We start from the raw sequence: 20154 nt of genomic DNA, 5'->3' as shown, positions 1-20154 counted from the left end.
GTATACAAAATAAATTCAAATTATTTAGTTTGGCATTCAACAACTTACAATCACTTGTCAGTGTATTTGTCAAATTTCACTTCCCACTGAAGTACCACCCCCCATGCTCCAATCACACCATCCTCTTCATCCTTTAAAACCCAGCTCAAAGCCACAATAATATGTGGCAAGAAAAGACTATGCACTAAGACCACTAAGATAAGTAAGATAGGTCCCAGCTATCAAGAATCCCATTTGGCAGAGAGACACACAAGCAAACAAATCAATGTTATTTAATATAAAGGATGTGTTATAAAATATGAGCAGAATATAGATAGGCAAATTATTAATTCAAACAAGATCAGAAGAAGCTTCATAGAAAAAATCAAAAGATATTCATGGGTGAAAGAATAATAGTCAACACTTACCATATATGTCAGATTCTGTTTCAAGTGCTTTACGTATATTAACTGATTTAATCCCCATTTTCTTTGAGGATGAAAATGAGAGGCCGGGCACGGTGGCTCATGCCTATAATCCCTGCACTTTGGGAGGCCCAGGCGGGTAGGTCACCTGAGTTCAGGAGTTCAAGATCCGCCTGGCCAACATTGTGAAACCCTGTCTCTCTTTTTTTTTTTTTTTTTGGCAAGGCACAGTGGCTCAGGCCTGTAATCCCAGCACTTTGGGAGGCTGAGGCAGGCAGATCATTTGAGGTCAGGAGTTCGAGACCAGCTTGACCTACAAAGTGAAACCCCATCTCTACTAAAATACAAAAATTAGCTGGGCATGGTGGCGGGCGCCCAGCTACCTGGGAGGCTGAGGTAGGAGTATTGCTTGAACCCAGGAGGTGGAGGTTGCAGTGAGGCGAGACTGCGCCAGTGCACTCCAGCCTGGGTGACAGAGCAAGACTCCCTCTCAAAAAAAAAAAAAAAAAAAAAAAAAAAAGAAAAGAAAAGAAAATGAGAGTCAAAAAGAGTTTAAGTAAAAGAAGCATAATAATAATAACTACCATTTATTGAATATTTACAACATGCCAGGCACAATGCTAAGCACTGAAAAGGCACAAAATGGAAGTAAAGCCTTTAATCTTTTTTTTTTTTTTTTAAGACGAAGTTCTTGTTGCCCAGGCTAGAGAGCAATGGCACAATCTCAGCTCACTGTAACCTCCGCCTCCCGGGTTCAAGCAATTCTCCTGCCTCAGCCTCCCTAGTAGCTGGGATTACAGGTGCATGCCAACACACCTGGCTAATTTTGTATTTTTAGTAAAGACGGGGTTTCTTCATGTTGGTCAGGCTGGTCTCGGACTCCCGACCTCAGGTGATCTGCCCACCTTGGCCTCCCAAAGTGCTGGGATTACAGAGCCACCACACCCAGCCACCTTTAATTCTTTTAAGTGAGAGATGGCAGTTCTTATTTTGTACCTCCACTGGTAGGTTTTTTTTTTAATTGCTCTTGATTCATAATATTTTACATATTTATGGGGCATATGTGATATTTTGTTACATCTATGTGTGTGATATTTTGTACATCTATGCATGTGGCAAAATATCCCATACCCCATAAATACGTAAAATGTATTATTATACTTCCACACAGTTTACATGCATAGATACAACAAAATATCACATATACCCCATAAATATGTAAAATATTGTGAATCAAGATCATAATGATCAATCAAGTCAGGGTATTTGGTGTATCCATCACCTTGAGTGTTTAACATTTCTATGAATTGGGAACATTTCAAATTCTCTCTTCTAGCTACTTTGAAATACACAATACATTGTTGCTAACTATAGTCATCCTACACTGCTATCAAACATTAGAACTTATACCTTCTAACTGTATGTTTATACTATTTGACCAACCACTCTTTTTCCCTGTCCTACCTACACATTCTTCCCAGCCTCTGTATCTATCATTCTACTATCTACCTCAATGAAATCAACTTTTTTAGCTCCCACGTAAGAGTGAGAATATGGTATATGTGTCTTTGTGCCTGCTTGTTACCATTTAACATACTGACCTCCAGTTCATCCATATTGCTGCAGACTACATGATTTCATTCTTTTTTATGACCAAATAATATTCCATTGTATATATATATATACCACATTTTCTTTATTCATTGATCTATTGATGGACTCTTGAGTTGATTCCGTATCTTTGCTATTGTGAATAGTGCTGGAATAAACATGTGAGTACAGGTGTCCCTTTAATTTACTATTTTTTTTCCTTTGGATAAATACCCAGTAGTGGGATTGCTAAATCATATGGTAGTTTTACTTTTAGTTTTTTGAGAAATCTCCATACTGTTTTCCACAGAGGCTGCACTAATTTACATTCCCACCAACAGTGTATAAAAGTTCTTTTTTCTCTGCATCCTCACCAACATTTGTTATTTTCTGTCTTCTTAGTAATAGGCACTCTAACTAGGGTAAGATGATATCTTACTGTGGTTTAGATTTGCATTTCCCTGATACGTAGTAATGTTGAATATTCTTTCATATACCTGTTAGCTATTTGTATGTCTTCTCTTGAGAAATGTCTGTTCATGTCCTTTGCCCACTTTTTAATGAGATTATTTGCTTTTTTTGCTGTTGAATTGTTTGAGTTCCTTGTATATTCTGGATATTAGTCCTTTGTCACATGAATAGTGTGCAAATATTTTCTTTCATTCAACAGGTTCTCTTCACTGTGTTTACTGTGCAGAAGCTTTCTGGTTTAATATAGTCCCATTCGTCTTATTTTTTGTTTTGTTGCCTGTGCTTTTGCAGTTTTTGCCATAAAATCTTTGCCTAGACCAATGTCCTATAGTATCTCCCCTATGTTTTCTCCTATGGTTTTAGGTGTTAAGTTTTAATCCATCTTGAGTTGATTTTGTGTATGGTGAGAGATAGGGGTCCAGTTTCATTCTTCTGGATATGGGTATCTTAATTTTCCCAGCACCGCTTATTGAAGAGGGTCCTTTCCTTAATGTATGTTCTTGGCGCCTTTATCAAAAATCATTTGGCTGTAAATAGATAAATTTACTTCTGGATTCTCTGTTCTAGTCCACTGGTCTATATGTCTGTTTTTATATCAATACCATGCTTTTTTGTTTACTATATCCTTATAATGTATTTTGAAGTGAGGTAGTTTAATGCCTCCAGCTTTGTTCTTTTTTTTTTTTTTTTTTTTTTTTTTTTTTTTTTTTTTTTTTCAGAATTGCTTTGCCTATTCCGGCTCTCTTTTGGTTCCATGTGAATTTTAGGGTTGTTTTTCTATGTCTGTGAAAAATGACATTGGTATTTTAATAGAGATTACATTGAATCTGTAGATTGCTTTGGACAGTTTTTTGTTTTTTGTTTTTTGTTTTTTTTAGACGGAGTCTCGCTCTGTCACCAGGCTGGAGTACAGTGGTGAGATCTCGGCTCACTGCACCCTCCGCCTCCTGGGTTCAAGTGATTCTCCTGCCTCAGCCTCCTGAGTAGCTGGGACTACAGCCACATGCCACCACGCCCAGCTAATTTTTTTGTATTTTTAATAGAGACGGGATTTCACCATGTTGGCCAGGATGGTCTCGCTCTCCTGACTTCGTGATCTGCCAGCCTCAGCCTCCCAAAGTGCTCAGATTACAGGCATGAGCCACCACACCTGGCCCAGTATGGTCATTTTAATGACATTAATCCTTCTAATTTATAAGCTTGGGATGTCTTTCCATTTGTTTGTGTCCTCTTCAGTCTCTTTCATCAGTGCCTTGTGGTTTTCCTTGTAGAGATCTTTTACCTCCGTGGGTAAATTTATTCCTAAGTATTTTTTTGTAACTTTTATAAATGGGAATACCTTCTTGATTTCTCTGTCAGCTAGTTCATTATTGGTTTATAGAAACACTATTAATCTTTGTATTTTGATTTTGTATCCTGCAACTTTACTGATTTATTCATCAGATCTAAGAGTTTTCTGGTGTATTCTTTGGTTATTTTTAAATATAAAATCATATAATTAGCAAAGAGTGACAATTTGACTTCTCCAACTTGGATGCCTTTTATTTATTTCTCTTGCCTGCTTGCTCTGGCCAGGACTTCTGGTACTATGTTGAATAGGAGTGGTGAAAGTAGGCATCCTTGTCTTGGTCATTCAGTATGATGTTAGCTGCAGGTTTGCCTTATATGGCTGATAGAGTTTGGATATTTGTCCCTGCCCATATCTCACATTGAATTGTAATCTGCAATCCTAAAGGTGGGGCCTGGTGGCAGGTGTTTGGGTGATGGGGGTGGATCCTTCATGGCATGGTGCTTTCTTCACTATAGTGAGTGAGTTCTCATGAGATCTGGTCATGTAAAAGTGTGTGGCACCTTCCGCTCCACTCTCTCTTGCTCTCTTGTTCCTGCTTTCACCATGTGATGTGCCTGCTCCACCTTCACCTTCTGTCATGATTGTAAACTTCCTCAGGCCTCCCTAGAAGCTGAACAGATGCCCGCACCATGCTTTCCGTAAAGCCTACAGAACTATGGGCCAATTAAACATCTTTTCTTTATAAATTACCCAGTCTCAGATATTTATTTATAGCAATGCAAGAATGACCTAATAATACAATGGCCTTTACTATATTGAGGTATATTCCTCCTGTGCCTAGTTTATTGAGATTTTTATCATGAACGGATATTGAATTTTATTAAGTGCTTTGTCTGCATTTATTGAGATGATCATATGGTTTTTGTCCTTCATTCTGTTAATGTGATATATCATGTTTATTTATTTGTGTGTGTTGTGCCAAACTTACATTCCTAGAATAAATCCCACTTGATCATGATGTATTTTTTTTTATGTGCTGCTAGATTCCATTTGCTAATATTTTGTTGAGAATTTTTGAGTCTGAGTTTATCAGGGGTATTGACCTATAGTTTTTACTGTTGTTGTTGTAGCCTTGTCTGGTTTTGTTATCAGGGTAATGCTGGCATCACAGAATGAGTTAGGGACAATTCCTTTCTCTTCCATTTTTTGGAATGGTTTGAGGAAAATTGGTATTAGTTCTTCAAAAGTTTGGAATTCAGTAGTGAAGCCATCTGGTCCTGATGCAATCTCATTACTTGTTTTTGGTCTGTTCAAGTTTTCTGTTTCTTCCTAATTCAATCTCAGTAGGTTGTATGTGTCCAGGAATTTATCCATTTCCCCTAGATTTTCTACTTTTTCATGTATAGTTAGTTGTTCATAATCGTCTCTGATGATCTTTTTATATTTCCATGGTATCCATTGTAAAGTCTGCTTTTTCATTTCAGATTTTGTTTATTTGGGTCTTTTCTTTTTCTTGGTTAGTTTAGCTAGCAGTTTATCAATTTTGTTTATCATTTTGAGAAACCAACTTTTCATTGTGTTGATCCTCCTTTTTTTTTTGTCTCTATTTTGTTCAGCCCTGCTCTGATCTTATTTCTTCTACTAGTTTTGGGTTTGGTTTGTTCTTGCTTTTCTAGTTTCTTGAGATGCATTGTTAGAGTGATTATTTGAAATCTTTCTACTTTTTTAACATAGGCATTTAATGCTATAAACTTCCCTTTTAGAATAGTTGTTGCTATATCTCACATATTTTGGTATTTTGTTTTCTCATTTGCTTCAAGAAATGTTTGCATTTTCTTCTTAATTTCTTTCTTGAACCGATGGTCATTCAGGAGCAGGTTGTTTGTTTAGTTTACATGTATTTGCATAGTTTCCAGAGTTCCTCATGTTATTCATTTCTAGTTCTAGTTTATTGTATCTGAGAAGATACTTGATATGATTTTGATTTTTTTAATTGTTGATTCGTTTTGTATTCTAACATATGGTCTAAAAAATGTTCCATGTGCTGATGAGAAGAATGTGTGTTCTGTAGCTGTTGGATGAAATGTTCTGTAAATGTCTGTTAGGTCCTTTGATTTAATGTGCAGTTTAAATCTAATGTTTCCTTGTTAATTTTCTGTCTAGATGTTCTGTCTAATGCTGAGAGTAGGGTGTTTAAATCTCCAACTATTATTGTATTGGAATCTGTCCCTCCCTTTAGATCTAATAATATATGCTTTATGTGTCTGGGTGCTGCATTGATAGATGCATGTGCTTTAAGTTGTTATATCCTGTTGCTGAATTGATCCATTTGTCTTTAAATAATGACTTTATCTTTTTTGTTTTTTTTTACTTAAAGTCTGTTTTATCTGATAAGTATAGCTGCTCCTGCTTGCTTTTGGCTTTTGTTTGCGTGGAATATCTTTTTCCATCCCTTTACTTTCAATCTTTATGTGTCTTTACAGGTGAGATGAGTTTCTGGTAAGTAGCATATCATTGGATCATGTTTGTTTAATCCATTTAGCCAATCTGTATCTTTTAAGTGGAAAGTTTAACTCCTTTACATTCAAGGTTATTATTGATGTGTGAGGGCTTATTCCTGTCATCTTATTAATTGATAACTGGTTTTGTATATCCTTTGTTCCTTTCTTTCTCTCTTATTGCTTATCTGTAGTGCTAACATTTGATTCTTTTTCTTGTTTGTATGCTCTGCTTTATCAGTAGTGTTTATATTTGCATCATGGTAGATATCATTCTTTTCACTTCTAGGTGTAGGATTCCCTTAAGCATTTCTTGTAGGGCTGATGTAGTGGTGATGAACTCCCTCAGCTTTTGCTTGTCTGAGAAAGACTTTATTTCTCTTTATTTATGAAGGCTAACTTTGCTGAGTATAATATCAATTAATATCCATATTTTCTTTTAGCACACTTTAGATATATCATCCTATTCTCTCCTGGTCTGTAAGGTTTCTGCTGAGAAATCCACTGTTAGTCTGATGGAGATTTCTTTATAAGTGACTAGATGCTTTTTTTTTTCCTTTCCTTTCCTTTCCTTTCCTTGTCTTGTCTTTCCTTTCCTTGTCTTTCTTTTCTTTTCTTTTCTTTTTTTGAGACAGGGTCTTTCTCTGTTGCCCAGGCTGGAGTGCAGTGGTGTGATCTCAGCTCACTGCAACTTCTGCCTCCTGGGCTCAGGTGATCCTCCCACCTCAGCCTCCCAAGTAGCTGGGACTACAGGCACGTCACCATGCCCAGCTAATGTTTCTATTTTTAGTAGAGTTGAGGTTTCACCATGTTGCCCAGGCCGGTCTCGAACTCCTAGACTCAAGTAATCTACCCGCCTTGGCAGGTGCTGAGATTACAGGCGTGAGCTACTGTACCCAGCCTGTTCTTCTTTTTCAAAAGTTATTTTAGCAGCCCACAGCAGTGATGGTTGCAACCAGTAGAATTTGTCCTTCTGGCATGTGAGAATGTATAGCTATCTTTCTGGTGGGGGTGCTGAGTCACTGCTATTGGCTCCCACCTTAGCCCTGGCAGCAGCAGCTGCAGGCCAGGAATGTCAGTGGGGCTCCAGGGATTTTCCATTGGGCCCCAGAGCAGGGTTACAATCTGTGGGGGCTGGGCTCCCAAAATGGCACCAGGGTGTTGTTAATTAGCAGCTTTTTTAGCAGCTACTTAGGAGACTGAGCATGAGCTCTTCCTCTCTGGAGCATTGCTTTTCCAGGCAACCCCCTACGTTAGTCTCAGGACCCACAAGGGCCAAGGGACTCTGTCATGGCTAGGATTATAGGAGTCTGCAGCCGGAGTGTGGACCACTGGGGGTCTCTCATTTACGCTTTCCCTGTATTAGGGAGCCTCTCTAACTCCACTAGTAGGTTTTAATCCTGATGAGATTCTTTCTCTGTATAAGACAGACAAACTAAGCAAATGCATTTTCTTCTACTTTCTAGCAAAATCCCACTGAACTGCATTCATCCATTTGGCTCACCATTCCATCAGTTCTCCACTGAAATGGCTGGTCCAAGGCCAGGTCTTCAGGCATTTATTACCCACTGCAGTGCTATGGTAGTCAGAAACCCCTTTTCACCCTCTTAAAAGTATCTTTTAAGAAATAGAATTTCTTCATTTTTATAGTCTAATTTTTCATTTTCTTTTGTAGTATTAACTTTTTGCATCCTGTTGAAGATCTTTGCCAAGATCATGAAGATGTTCTATGTTTTTCCTTTAAAAGTTTGTTTTACCTTTTGCATAATTAAATCAGCTAGAATTGATTTTTGTTTATGATGTAAGAAGAGAATCAAGGTACAATTTTTTCCCATGTGGATCTTCAGGTGACACATTACCATTTATCAAAAAGACCATCTTTTCCCCACTACGCTACAGTGATACCATGTTATAAATCAGCTGACTGTATATGAGTGGGTCTGTTTCTGGGCTCAGTGTTCTAATACATTGGTCAATGTGTTTATCCTTGCACCAGGAAATGGTTATTTAAAAAATAACGTAAGATTTTTGTAATGAATTCAATATGTACTTCAAATCTGTGAGTTAACCAAACATCAGCTTTTTTATTCCAATCCTTTGAGATCATTTAAAAATTTCAATATAAGCAAAAAGATAGGATTGAAATGTGTGTAGTTCTTACAGAATATTTAAAAAAGGTAATTTTACATTTTTCATGAATTTGCAGGTTTGCACGGATGTGTTTAAGAAATATATAAATATCAATGAACTGTGTTTGCTACAGCGTGCAGGTATGAAACAAATAATTAGTATGAAGCTATTAATGTGTTGTTTGAAAATAGTTTAAAAGTAAATTCAATAATTTGTAAGTTTGAAAACTGAATGCCTTACCCAGGAGTAGCTCTGTTGGCCTAAGAAAGGGTTGAAAATAAATGAGATATTTTGGTTAATAAAAAAAGATAATCTACCTAACACTGTCATTCCCTTACACATTAATATTTTCATGACTTACAAATTTTATTTATAAGTGTAAGATGGAGAAAGTGGTATTGTTAATTAGTCTTTATCTAAAGGGATTTTTCAGAAGCTGACTCTTTCCTACTTCTTCATCCTTCTTCTCTTTTTACATTTTCCGCTTGTAGCCAGTGTACCATCCAGTGAGTTCTGTGCAGTTCCCTATACGTGCCAGGCTGTCTTCAAACTTCAAGGCTACTATTACTACTTCTCTCTGTCAGGGATGCCTCTAGTTCCATACCATTTCCTCATGGCAAAGGAAAGGCTATTCGGCCTTCAAGGCTAGGTCATAGGAAATAGGATTACCTCCTCTATTAGGCCCTTATCTGATTCCACCACCCCATCCCATTCTTTGCCACCTTCTCCCCATACTAATAGTGAGCTGCAAGAGGACAGACACCATGCTTAATTTATTTATATTTGTCACCCTGACACAACCACCAAAGCCACATAGTAGATGTGGTAATAGAGCACTTTCACTTCATATATTTCTGCTTGAGATCTCATTCTGCTAAAAAAAAAAAAGTCTCTGACAGGTTTATTGTTTTGTTTTGCTGGTGATACCATCTCCCCAAGGATTAGAGGAAACACCTAACGGAATTGCTAGTCTGAATTTAATATAACTATAACAAAGAAGTAATAGTTAAGGTGAAGTAATAGATACCTATATGGGAATATACTTGTGACCTGAGGGATTTTGATAGCCAAGGAGGAGAAGCTATATAGGTTAGATATGGATGAACTTTTAAATTCCAAAAATAATTCCATAACATGAGATGTGGAAGAAAAGAGGATATCATGAAAAAGATGCAAAACTCCCAAAAATGTAAGTCTGACTGTATAAAGATCCAATATGGTCACAGGAAAAATACATCTGAATTCTGCTTTAAAACAATGAATACAGAACAAAAATAAGCGCCTGTAGCAAAGAATAAATGTAGAAAGTTGTCAAGAACCTGTGGAAATTTTTTGGTGTAAAAATAAGAACTTAGATCAGTGGGAAATAATAGATAGCTCAGAATAGACCTGATACATATGAGGGGTTTAGTGTTTGGAAAGACCATAGGATTTGAGACAAGAGGAATCACTTTAAGAATGATAAGATAACTAGATAGCAAATTAAAGAGGCTCTGAATACCACTGGTATAAATAAGTTATGGATTTAGCTACTCAGGCTCTACAGAGAGGCCTCAGGAACCATTTTGGTGCGCAAGGGGAGGGAGCTGAGTCAGTGGACCCCCCCACCCCCTGTTTAACCATAGTTTCTTATTTATCTATTTTATATTTGAATTTCCACATACAATTCTTTTGAGAAGTTTTTAAATTTTAAGTTTTTATTTAGAAATTTTAAATTTACAAAAATCTGTGAAAATAGAAAAATACAAACAATAGTCATATCCTTTATCATTTTCATTTGTTCCCTCTCTCCTTCCTTCCATATATGTCTGTGTATACACACATGTGCACATATGTGCATGGCCATACACATACACGTTTTTCCCTGAACCTCTTGAAGTTAAGTTGCACGCATCATGGCCCTTTACCGCCAAATACTTTAATGCATATTTCCGAAAAACAGGCTATCCTTTTATATAACCATGGTACATTTATCCACATTAGTAAATTTAACATGAGTTACAGTAGTTTTGTCTAATTTATTATTTATATTCAAATTTTGTCACTTGACCCAATTATGGCCTTTTATAGCATTTTTCCCTCTAGTTTAGGATCCAGTCCAGGATCAGGTGTGCGTTTAGTTGTCATGACTCTTTAGCGTCCTTTAATCTAGAACATTTCCACCGTCTGTCTCGGACATTTTGGGAGTACGTATGTGATAAAATATACCATTTTTAACATTTTTAAGTGTACAATTCACTGGCATATTAAGTACATTCAGTGTTGTGTAACCATCACCATTATTCATTCCCAGAAATTTCTCATTCCAAACAGAAATGCCGTACACATTAAACAATAACTTCTCACTACCCTCATTCTCAGCCCTTGATAACCTCTAATCTACTTTCTGGCTCTATGAATTTGTCTATTGTAAGTATTTCATATAAGTAAAATTATACAATATTTGTCCTTTTGTGTCTGGATTATTTCACTTAGCATAATGTCCTCAAGGTTTATCCATATTGTAACATGTATCAGAATTTCCTTTCTTTTGAAGGCTGAATAATATCCTGTTGTATGTATATACCACATTTTGTTTATATATTCATCTGTTGATGGACGCTTGGGTTGTTTTCTCCTTTTGGGTATTAGCGTAATGTTGCTGTGAACTTTGACATACAAGTATCTACTTGAGTCCTTGCTTTCAGTTCTTTCGGGTATATACCTAAGAGTAAAACTATAGGTCCTGTTTTATCTGTTTTATATTTGAATTTCCACATAAAATTTCCCTTTCCAGAAGTTTTATGGCCAAAAACATTTTAAAACAACTGCTATTTAGCATATACCAGAATGAATCAATGAAGTATAGCAGTTAACAATTCAGTAGAAAAAGTCTTTTCTTTTAAATCAGGTTTTTAGAAAGATGACGATTTCTGTGGTTTAAAGTAATCAAAGGGAGTATAGAAGATATAAATTTGATCACATAAATTTGAACTAAAAAGCTATTATCTTCAATATTTTAGATTTACCACTGGTAATATACAAAAATATTCCAATATATAAGAATAATGAGTCCAATCAGCTATTTAGAAAGACATGAATATTGTTTCTTCTTGTGAAAATTAGAAACATTTCAAGAGGAAAATCCAGTGGTTAATGATTCACTAGAATTATGCATTCCTAACCAAAGAAAGGAGTAAAAGTACCTGATTGTGGTGAGTAATTGGTAAAGTAGCATTATGAATTGACAAACCTTTTTAAAAAGCAATGTAGGCCGAGTGCAGTGGCTCACATCTGTAATCTCAGCACTCTGGGAGCCTGAGGTGGGTGGATTGCTTGAGCCCAGGGCAAAATGGCGAAACCCCATCTCTATAAAAATAAATTTTAAAAATTAGCCAGGCATGGTGGAGCATACCTATAGTCCCAGTTACTTGGGAGGCTGAGGTGGGAAGATCGCTTGAGCCCAGGAGGCAGAGGTTGCAGTGAGCCGAGATCACAACACTGCACTCCAGCCCTGGGTGACAGAGCAAGACCATGTCTCAAAAATAAATAAATAAAATAAAAGACGATACAGCAGTTTGTGTCAAAATGTATTAAAATGTTCAGACAGTTTCCACCCAACAGTTTAACAAGAAGGTATCATTATTTGTTTTGATTTTTTGAGACGGAGTCTCCGCCTGTCTCCCAGGCTGGAGTGCAGTGGCACGATCTTGGCTCACTGCAACCTCCTCCTCCTGGGTTCAAGCAATTCTCTTGCCTCAGTCTCCCTGGGTAGCTGTGACTATAGGCCTGTGCCACCATGCCCCGCTAATTTTTGTATTTTTAGCAGAGACAAGGTTTCACCACATTGGCCAGGCTGGTCTCGAACTCTTGACCTCAGGTGATCCGCCCACCTCAGCCTCCCAAAGTGCTGGAATTACAGGCGTGAGCCACCACACCCAGCCGAGAGGATCATTATTTTCAATGCAGAAAATATATTAACAGTTTTAAAATATCTTAATGAGGCCAGATGCGGTGGCTCGTTCCTATAATTCTAGCACTTTGGGAGGCCAGGGTGGGCAGATCACCTGAGGTCAGAAGTTCAAGACCAGCCTGGCCCACATGGTGAAATGCCGTCTCTACTAAAAATGCAAAAAAAAAAACTAGCCAGATTTGGTGGTGCACGCTTGTAATCCCAGCTACTCGGGAGACTGAGGCAGGAGAGTTACTTGAACCTGGAAGGCAGAGGTTGCAGTGACCCGAGATCATGCCACTGCACTCCAGCCTGGGTGACAGAGCGATACCCTGTCTCAAAAAAATAAATAACTTAATGACAAAAAGGAGGAAGGTTGCATGTCAATTAGTGGACTATTTACACACTGGCTAACATAGACTAACTGCACCTTTTTGAATGTCTGCAATTTCAGTTTTATTAATAAGCTATAATAACACTGAGTTTACTGTTTTATCAGTTGATCAGCTTATTATATAGGTGACTATATAAATACTGCCAAAAGTATAGCAGCAAGAATTTATCTGTATGTGTCCAGGGAAAATAATTGTAGTATATAAAAAAGCTTTACAAGAAATTTGAATATTGTTATACCATATTATTAAAGTTTTAAAAATTATTAAAACTTTAACATTAATTTTTCACTTGTGCCACTGAACTTTGTCAGTAGCTACTGGCTTTCCTAAACAATACCAGGTAATCCAGCTAGTAATAAATATTTCTAATAGAAATAATTAACACAAAATAAAACCAAAAGTATTTTTACTAAGGCAGTTAAGGTATATAGATTTTAACCTGGGAAATTTTGGAATGAAGAAAAAAAATGATCAATGAAAGAATCCCAATGTAAATAATTTTAGTAAAATTAACGGGGAAAAATTGGAAACATCATGTTACATAGAAAATTAAGGATTTGGATGGGCATGAAGGAAGTACTTCCTCAAAGAAAACTAATCAGCATTGTTGTAATTTTTAGTAGAATGTTCCACAATCACAAACTGAAATAAAAAATATCCCCATCCATGACAAGGCAGGGAGAAGTTAAAAATAATGTCAACATGTTGGTGGGTTTAAAGCAACAAGAATGGGTACGTGTCAAAACAGTCTGCATCCATCACCAAACTATACAACCTCACATATGTACCAAGGCTACTGCCTCAAGACTGCCTGGGAGCTTGACTCTCTAGGAGTTCGTATTGACACTATGATGTATGGGAATGGCAATTTGGACCTATTCTTTGCAGGTAGCACATGAGTTACTCCATGCTGAACATGCTTGGTTGACTTCAAATATTATTTCCATTTTGACTTTTGCTTTAATTTTTATCCACTATTTCTAATACTAGAACTGTACCTTTCAAGAATTTACATTGAATTCATATTATTTTATCTTTATATATAGAAAAATTATCAACTTTAAGAAATACGGATATCTGAAGCAGCAAATGACTTTAGTATATATATTTTCATTTTCAGTAAACATATTTATGGAGTACTACAGAAAGTTTCCCCCAGGTGTATACTTTGATTTACAAGTGCTAAATGACCTTCTAAATTCTTTACTCAAACATTGTTTGTTGAAAGAAGTATTTCAGATAGTGAACCTCAGCATAATGGTTAAAATACTGGTAAGTAGCCTGAAAATATATGTTATTTTAATATTTTATGTTAATTTCTCTGTCATATTCATTGTTTGAACTTAGCAGTTGAATTTCTGTATTTGTTGAAACTTCCTAGAAGCCACTTGTGTTTTTCAACATAAATGAATTTGAGAAATTTAAGGTGTACTAAAAGAAGATCTGAAAATGAGTGTAATTTTTTTGTTTTATCCAGCCTTCTCTGAAAATATTACTAAACATATTTGAGCATGTGGCAACTATGAAATTAAGGAATGCTGTACCTGCTTTAATTGATATCTTTTGCAAGGTATGGTTTTATTTTCTCTTTTATTCTCTGATGGCGAGTAACCAAGAAAATAATTGTTTCCATAGGGGGTACCCTTGAGCTGCCTTTTATTCACATTCTGGATGCCAAAGAATTCTATTTCCAGAAGTATTCTTTTTCTCTTGAAATAGGGTTTATAAAAAAAGACTCCAGTGGCTGATAAGCCTTCCTCTTAAATAGTTTTAGACACTCAGATTATTGCTTTTTGATGTATGAATTGTCTTCGTCTCTACTCCATAAGGATGATTAAATAAAATTTTCTTTCTCTAAAAGAATTGAGATCATTTACAACAGAAATAAACAAACCAGAAAAGACTTACAAAAATATAAAATTCAACTCTTGTTAAATACTTCCTAATATTTGATACTACTCAATCGTCTACTTCAGAATAGGCCTGATAGGAAAACTGACAGTTTTCTTTCAGAAGCAACATTGAAAGAACTCAAGCAGAAGAACAGATATTTGAGTGAATACCTCAGATTTCACATTACAAAACTTGACAATTGCTTGCCTAGAAATGTTTGGAATCAAAAGTTACTGATTGCCAGGCGCGGTGGCTCATGCCTGTAATCCCCACACTTTGGGAGGCTGAGGCAGGCAGATCACAGTTTCAGGAATTCAAGACCAGCCTGACCAACATGGTGAAACCCCATCTCTACTAAAAACACACAAAAAATTAGACGGGCATGGTGGCACATGCCTGTAATCCCAGCTACTCGGGAGGCTGAGGCAGGAGAATTGCTTGAATCTGGGAGGCGGAGGTTGCAGTGAGCCAAGATTGCGCCATAGCCTAGGCAACAGGGCAAAACTCCATCTCAAAAAAAAAAAGTTACTGATAACCCACAGAGGTTGTAGAAAATCTCAGTAAGGATTCCATAAATTGTCTGATACTGAATAACTTGGCTTTCTGCAAAATGTACCCCCCAGTGACTGTCTAAATAAAATTACCCTTAGTGGAGAATATCTAACAAAGACAATGATTTTCATTTTTGCATGGCTAATATGGAGCCATCATTTCTGGAAGTTGTTTAAAACCAGTACCAATTTCCCTGTTAAGAGTATTTCAGGGTTCAGTAATAACACCATAATATCATCATGGAGAAAGATGCTTTTCCTCCTCTTTATTCTAGCAGTATACCATACTCCATGTATTTAACATAAATATCACTGAGAAAAGATAATTAACATCTTATTTTTGTCCTGCCTTAGATTGTTACCTAGTCTGTTACAAAACAATTTATATTTACCCTGGTTTTTGAGCAGTGTTAAAGGGCAGAGTTTTTAAAGCCTGTCGGTTACCAGATAACTGATTTGTTCTCTCGCAGGTTTGTTTATAGTTGGCCTTGTTCATTTAGTCAAAAGTCACTGCAAGGTCAGTGAATACAGTTAGACCACCAGTGACCCTTTCGAATGTTATAGAGCGTAACAGTAAAAAAATCATGATGTCCCCTCCTTTACTTCATGATGTTTGGAAAACTATTTGTTAAGGTAGTGGATTGGTAGGTTTAGGAGAGGAGCTGTTTTCCTCTTTTAAAATAAAATTGAGCATGCTTTGAATCCAGAGGAGCTAATAGAGCTAAGGATTAGAGCCTAATCTTTAGAACAGGCTTTAAACAGTCATTTTTACAGGATTTTCTTACCAAAACTATTTTTAGTTAAAGTTGTTTAATAACATGTCTTAGGGTAGCATTTCTAGGACCCATTCAAAGGGGGCCGAGTACCACTAAATTTGAGACAATTTTCCTTGGAGTTCAAAGGTGGGGAAAATCTCTCAGCAGCTTGTTACTATTATCCTTCACTAAAAGAAGTTCTATCTCAAAATATATAATTGTAAGTTCTAGTAGCCAAATTACAGCATCTCACATTATACCTTGAAACAGGTAGCTTCTCCACTTACCCCTGATATTGTTTTGTTATCCTACCCCAATTTCTTATTTCCTAGTACTCCCTTCAGATCTATACTGGAGACAAAGCATACATTCTCCCAAACATTCAAAATATATTTTGATATTTAAGTAATTTCTTAAAAGGGGAATTTTTCTGAAAACCAGAATAGAACTATATAAAATTATCAGCAAAAATATTGCTCAGAGAATTTCAAACACCACTCAGTTGAGTCATTCTTAACTCTCTAAATCCTTGTCCAGGGTAGCTAGTCATCATAATACCTTTGAGGTATTATGGGGGTATTGGAGGTCCTAGTCATTATACCTTTGAACTAAGGTCAAGAGGATCATTTGAGCTGGGGCAACTAATAAGACTGCCAGCTCACAACCTTGTACCTTCCCACTTTTCCAGGATAATGTCATGTAGAAGAGCTGTCAGAAAAGGCCTGCCTCTCATTCATCTATTCTCACACTAGAAGTATCCAGATATTCCCTTGTTGGTTCTCTTCATTAGAGTTGAGGCTCATGAAGAAGACAGGAAATGAGTCATATGTGAATGACGGATAAAGCCTTTGAATTGATTTTTTTTTAATTAAGTGCTATGTTACATGTGGGCAGTTGGTCCACCTGAGTGATTAAGTTATCAAGGAATCACTGATTCTTCTCTGGCCATGGCCCTATGTGAGGCACAGGAACAATACTTCTCAGGAAGTTTATAATCAGGGATGAGGTATGAATACCAGTCCTAGACTAGAAGACAGACTGAGTACTAAATAAGAGGTATATATGATAAAGTGGTTGAGATAACTTAGAGAACAGGAAGAAAATTCAAAAACTTAATATTTTCATTTTTGCTTTAAATTCTTAGGATATCTTTTTGTAGTTCTGTGCCTCCATTTTTTAAAATGAGTTTTATTCCACTTGTCTCCATGTTTCACTTCTTCCAGTGTCTTAGTTGTTTCACACACATTGGCTCCTCAATTCTGTCACATTTTTATAAGAATAACCACTCTTTCTTTTCTCTTCTACAGCTTGTTGAAGCCGGGATGGTGCTTGACCCAGAGCACTTTAACTATATTGTTAAGCTTTTATACCAAGTACAAGCTTCCAAACAAGAAATAACTGCAGTTCTGGAAATGAAATCCAGGTGAGAAAAATCATTATTATTTAAGCCAAAATATATGTGTCTTGGTGGGGACTTACAAAAGCTGAAGGCAAAGCTCTAATAACTGTTTGTATGCCCAAACATTTAGATAGTAGCCTGTCATAAACCCTTCTCCCGTCTCTTGGCTATGACCTACTTTAGTCAAGCTGCCTGTGGCCAGCCTCACCTTATTTTTCTTAGTACTTCATTTCCTCTCAATGTCCTGCTCATCAAATGTAAAAAGAGTGTCTTTTATCTTCTGTTTCACCACTTAATTACACCTAATGTACTCTCTTATATGTGTACAAATTACCTTAATTCTTTTTTCTATTTGACTCATTTTTTGTTCTTAGCTTAATAAAATACTTTAGTGCCCCTCCCTTATTTACTTTCTCTATTCAGCTTGTGGGCCTCCAAAGACCTTTAAAAAAAAAAACAAAAAAAAAGCCAGGCCGCTGTGGCTCACGCCTGTAATCCCAGCACTTTGCAAGGCCGAGGCGGGCGGATCACAAGGTCAGGAGTTCAAGACCATCCTGACCAACATGGTGAAACCCCGTCTCTACTAAAAATACAAAAATTAGCTCAGCATGGTAGTGCGTGCCTGTAATCCCAGCTACTCAGGAGACTGAGGCAGGAGAATCACTTGAATCTGGGAGGCGGAGGTTGCAGTGAGCCGAGATCGCACCACTGCCTGGGCAACAGAGTGAGACTCCATCTCAAAAATAAATAAAAACTGAAAAAAAACTCTCACAATTATACAAGTAGTACCATAATATACTTATACCAAGAAAAAGGAAAGCCATGACTTAAAAAAAAAATTAAAGCATAACATACATAGAAAAAAAGATATAAATTATGTGTTTAAATGAATCATAACTTTTTTAATGTAATTAGATTTGATAAAGAGCAAATCAACTACTGAAATCCTTCAGAATGCCCAGAAATCTCCAATATGGAGCTTCCATCGCTATTTTTATCTCATTTCTCATTATCCTCTAATGCAGAGGTTCCCCAACTTTCTTTGTTCTGTGTCCCTAGGCCAAAAGAAAGACGTTAACTGTCCCATTTATTAACTGGTTAGGTCCAAACAAGTTAATAGTAGTAATTTGTTCAGTGTCTGACAGATGTCAGCCTTAACATAGGCTTATTTAACAAACTTAAAATAACCTATGGTGTCCTGGGGAGTTTGCCATTGTGCCCTAGATGCCTCGGTGCAGTTAAAAGAATTGCAGCTCTAAGTAGTACTACTTCCCTTCAATCACTAGCATTGAAATTAATTTGAGTTTTCCAAGTTCTATGATTTTTTAATTTAATTACTGATAATTAACAATATTCATGTTTTCCATGAAAATTGTAACACTGTTTAGGCTAAATAGATTTTGGGGACTACCTAGGAAACAAATTTTTGTAAGAAAAGTATAATTCATCCAGCATATAGTTCTGGAGTCCAATTTGTTTTTAAGTAGGGTGCATTGATGTTGTCTTCCAGTCATTGAGTTCATTCTTCCCCAGAGTGATGTGTGAAAAACTTTTCCCATTTTGGGCAGTGGCAGCTATGGCAGAGAGCTCACATGACTAACAGATGTTAATCTCCCACCAGATTCAGTAGCAATTGGCACAGGGAAAGTGTATGCATCAAGGCTCAAGAGAATAGCAGTATCTGGTGCCCTGAATAGCTACTAAACTTCACCCTTCATGCAATGATTGACAGCAGACCCTGTTAGTATATAGGAAGACCCCAGAACAATCCAGCTTTTCACTTTTTTTATTGATGCGTAATAGTTGTATATGTTTACAGAGTACATGAGTTTTAACGATACATGTATACGATGTATAATGACAAAATCAGGGTAACTGGGATATTCATCACCTCAAACATTTATCATTTCTTTGTATTAGGGACATTCCAGAGCTTCTCTTCTGGTTATTTGAAATATGCTGTATATTTTTGTTAACTGTAGTTGCCCTATTGTGCTTTCAAACATAAGCAACACAATCATGAATATTTTTAGTCTATTTTACAGTATATAACTTTGAAAACTGTATCTCTATACCCTCTGCCCCTTTCTGTGCTCCCACTTCAAACCATTACAGTTATGTGCCCCATAATGATGTTTTGGTTAATGATGGACCACATATACCATGGTGATCCCATAAAATTATAATGGAGCTGAAAAATTCCTATCTCCTAGTGACATCTTAGCTGTTATAATGTCAGAGCACAATGCACTACTCACATGTTTGTAGTGATACTAGTGTAAACAAACTTACTGCGCTGCCAATCATATAAAAGTATAGCACATACAACTATGTACAGTACATAATATTTGATAATGATAATAAATTAGTGTTACTGGTCTATGTATTTACTGTACTTTATTATTACTTTAGAGTGTACTCCTACTTATATTTTTTTAAAGTTAAGTGTAAAACCGATTCAGGTAGGTCCTCCAGAAGGTATTCCAGAAGTAGGCATTATTATCATAGGAGATGACAGCTCCATACATGTGATTGACCCATAGACCTTCCAGGGAGGTAAGGTGTGGAGGTGGAAGACAGGATATTGATCATCCTTGTTCTCTGTAGGCCAAGGCTAATGCATGTATTTGTGTCTTAGTTTTTAACAAAACAGTTTACAAAGTAAAAACATAAAAATAAAAATTTTCAAAAATAGAAAAATGTTTATAGAATAAGGATATAGAGAGCATGCTTTTGTACAGATATACAGTGTGTTTCTGTTTTAAGCTGGGTGTTATTACAAAAGAGTCAAAGTTTAAAAACAATTTGTAAAGTTACAGTAAGTTAAAGTTAATATTGAAGAAAGA

At 36.4% G+C, this 20154-nt stretch overlaps 1 protein-coding gene across 1 annotated transcript in view; it reads left to right on the top strand.

The window, feature by feature from the left end:
* TOPAZ1 (testis and ovary specific PAZ domain containing 1) overlaps window positions 1-20154 on the top strand; it is an 89146-nt gene that overhangs the window by 31290 nt on the left and 37702 nt on the right. Inside the window, exons 9-12 of the mRNA XM_003256938.2 lie at window positions 8461-8524; window positions 13831-13982; window positions 14188-14280; window positions 17217-17332. Of these exons, the coding sequence (XP_003256986.2) occupies window positions 8461-8524; window positions 13831-13982; window positions 14188-14280; window positions 17217-17332 (425 nt within the window). The remainder of the gene's footprint in view (window positions 1-8460; window positions 8525-13830; window positions 13983-14187; window positions 14281-17216; window positions 17333-20154) is intronic.

Source organism: Nomascus leucogenys, chromosome 4 (assembly GCF_006542625.1).
Source record: "Nomascus leucogenys isolate Asia chromosome 4, Asia_NLE_v1, whole genome shotgun sequence".
Lineage (NCBI taxonomy): Eukaryota > Metazoa > Chordata > Mammalia > Primates > Hylobatidae > Nomascus > Nomascus leucogenys.
Note: the sequence above shows the minus strand (reverse complement) of the source record. Positions and strands in the feature narration are given on the sequence as shown.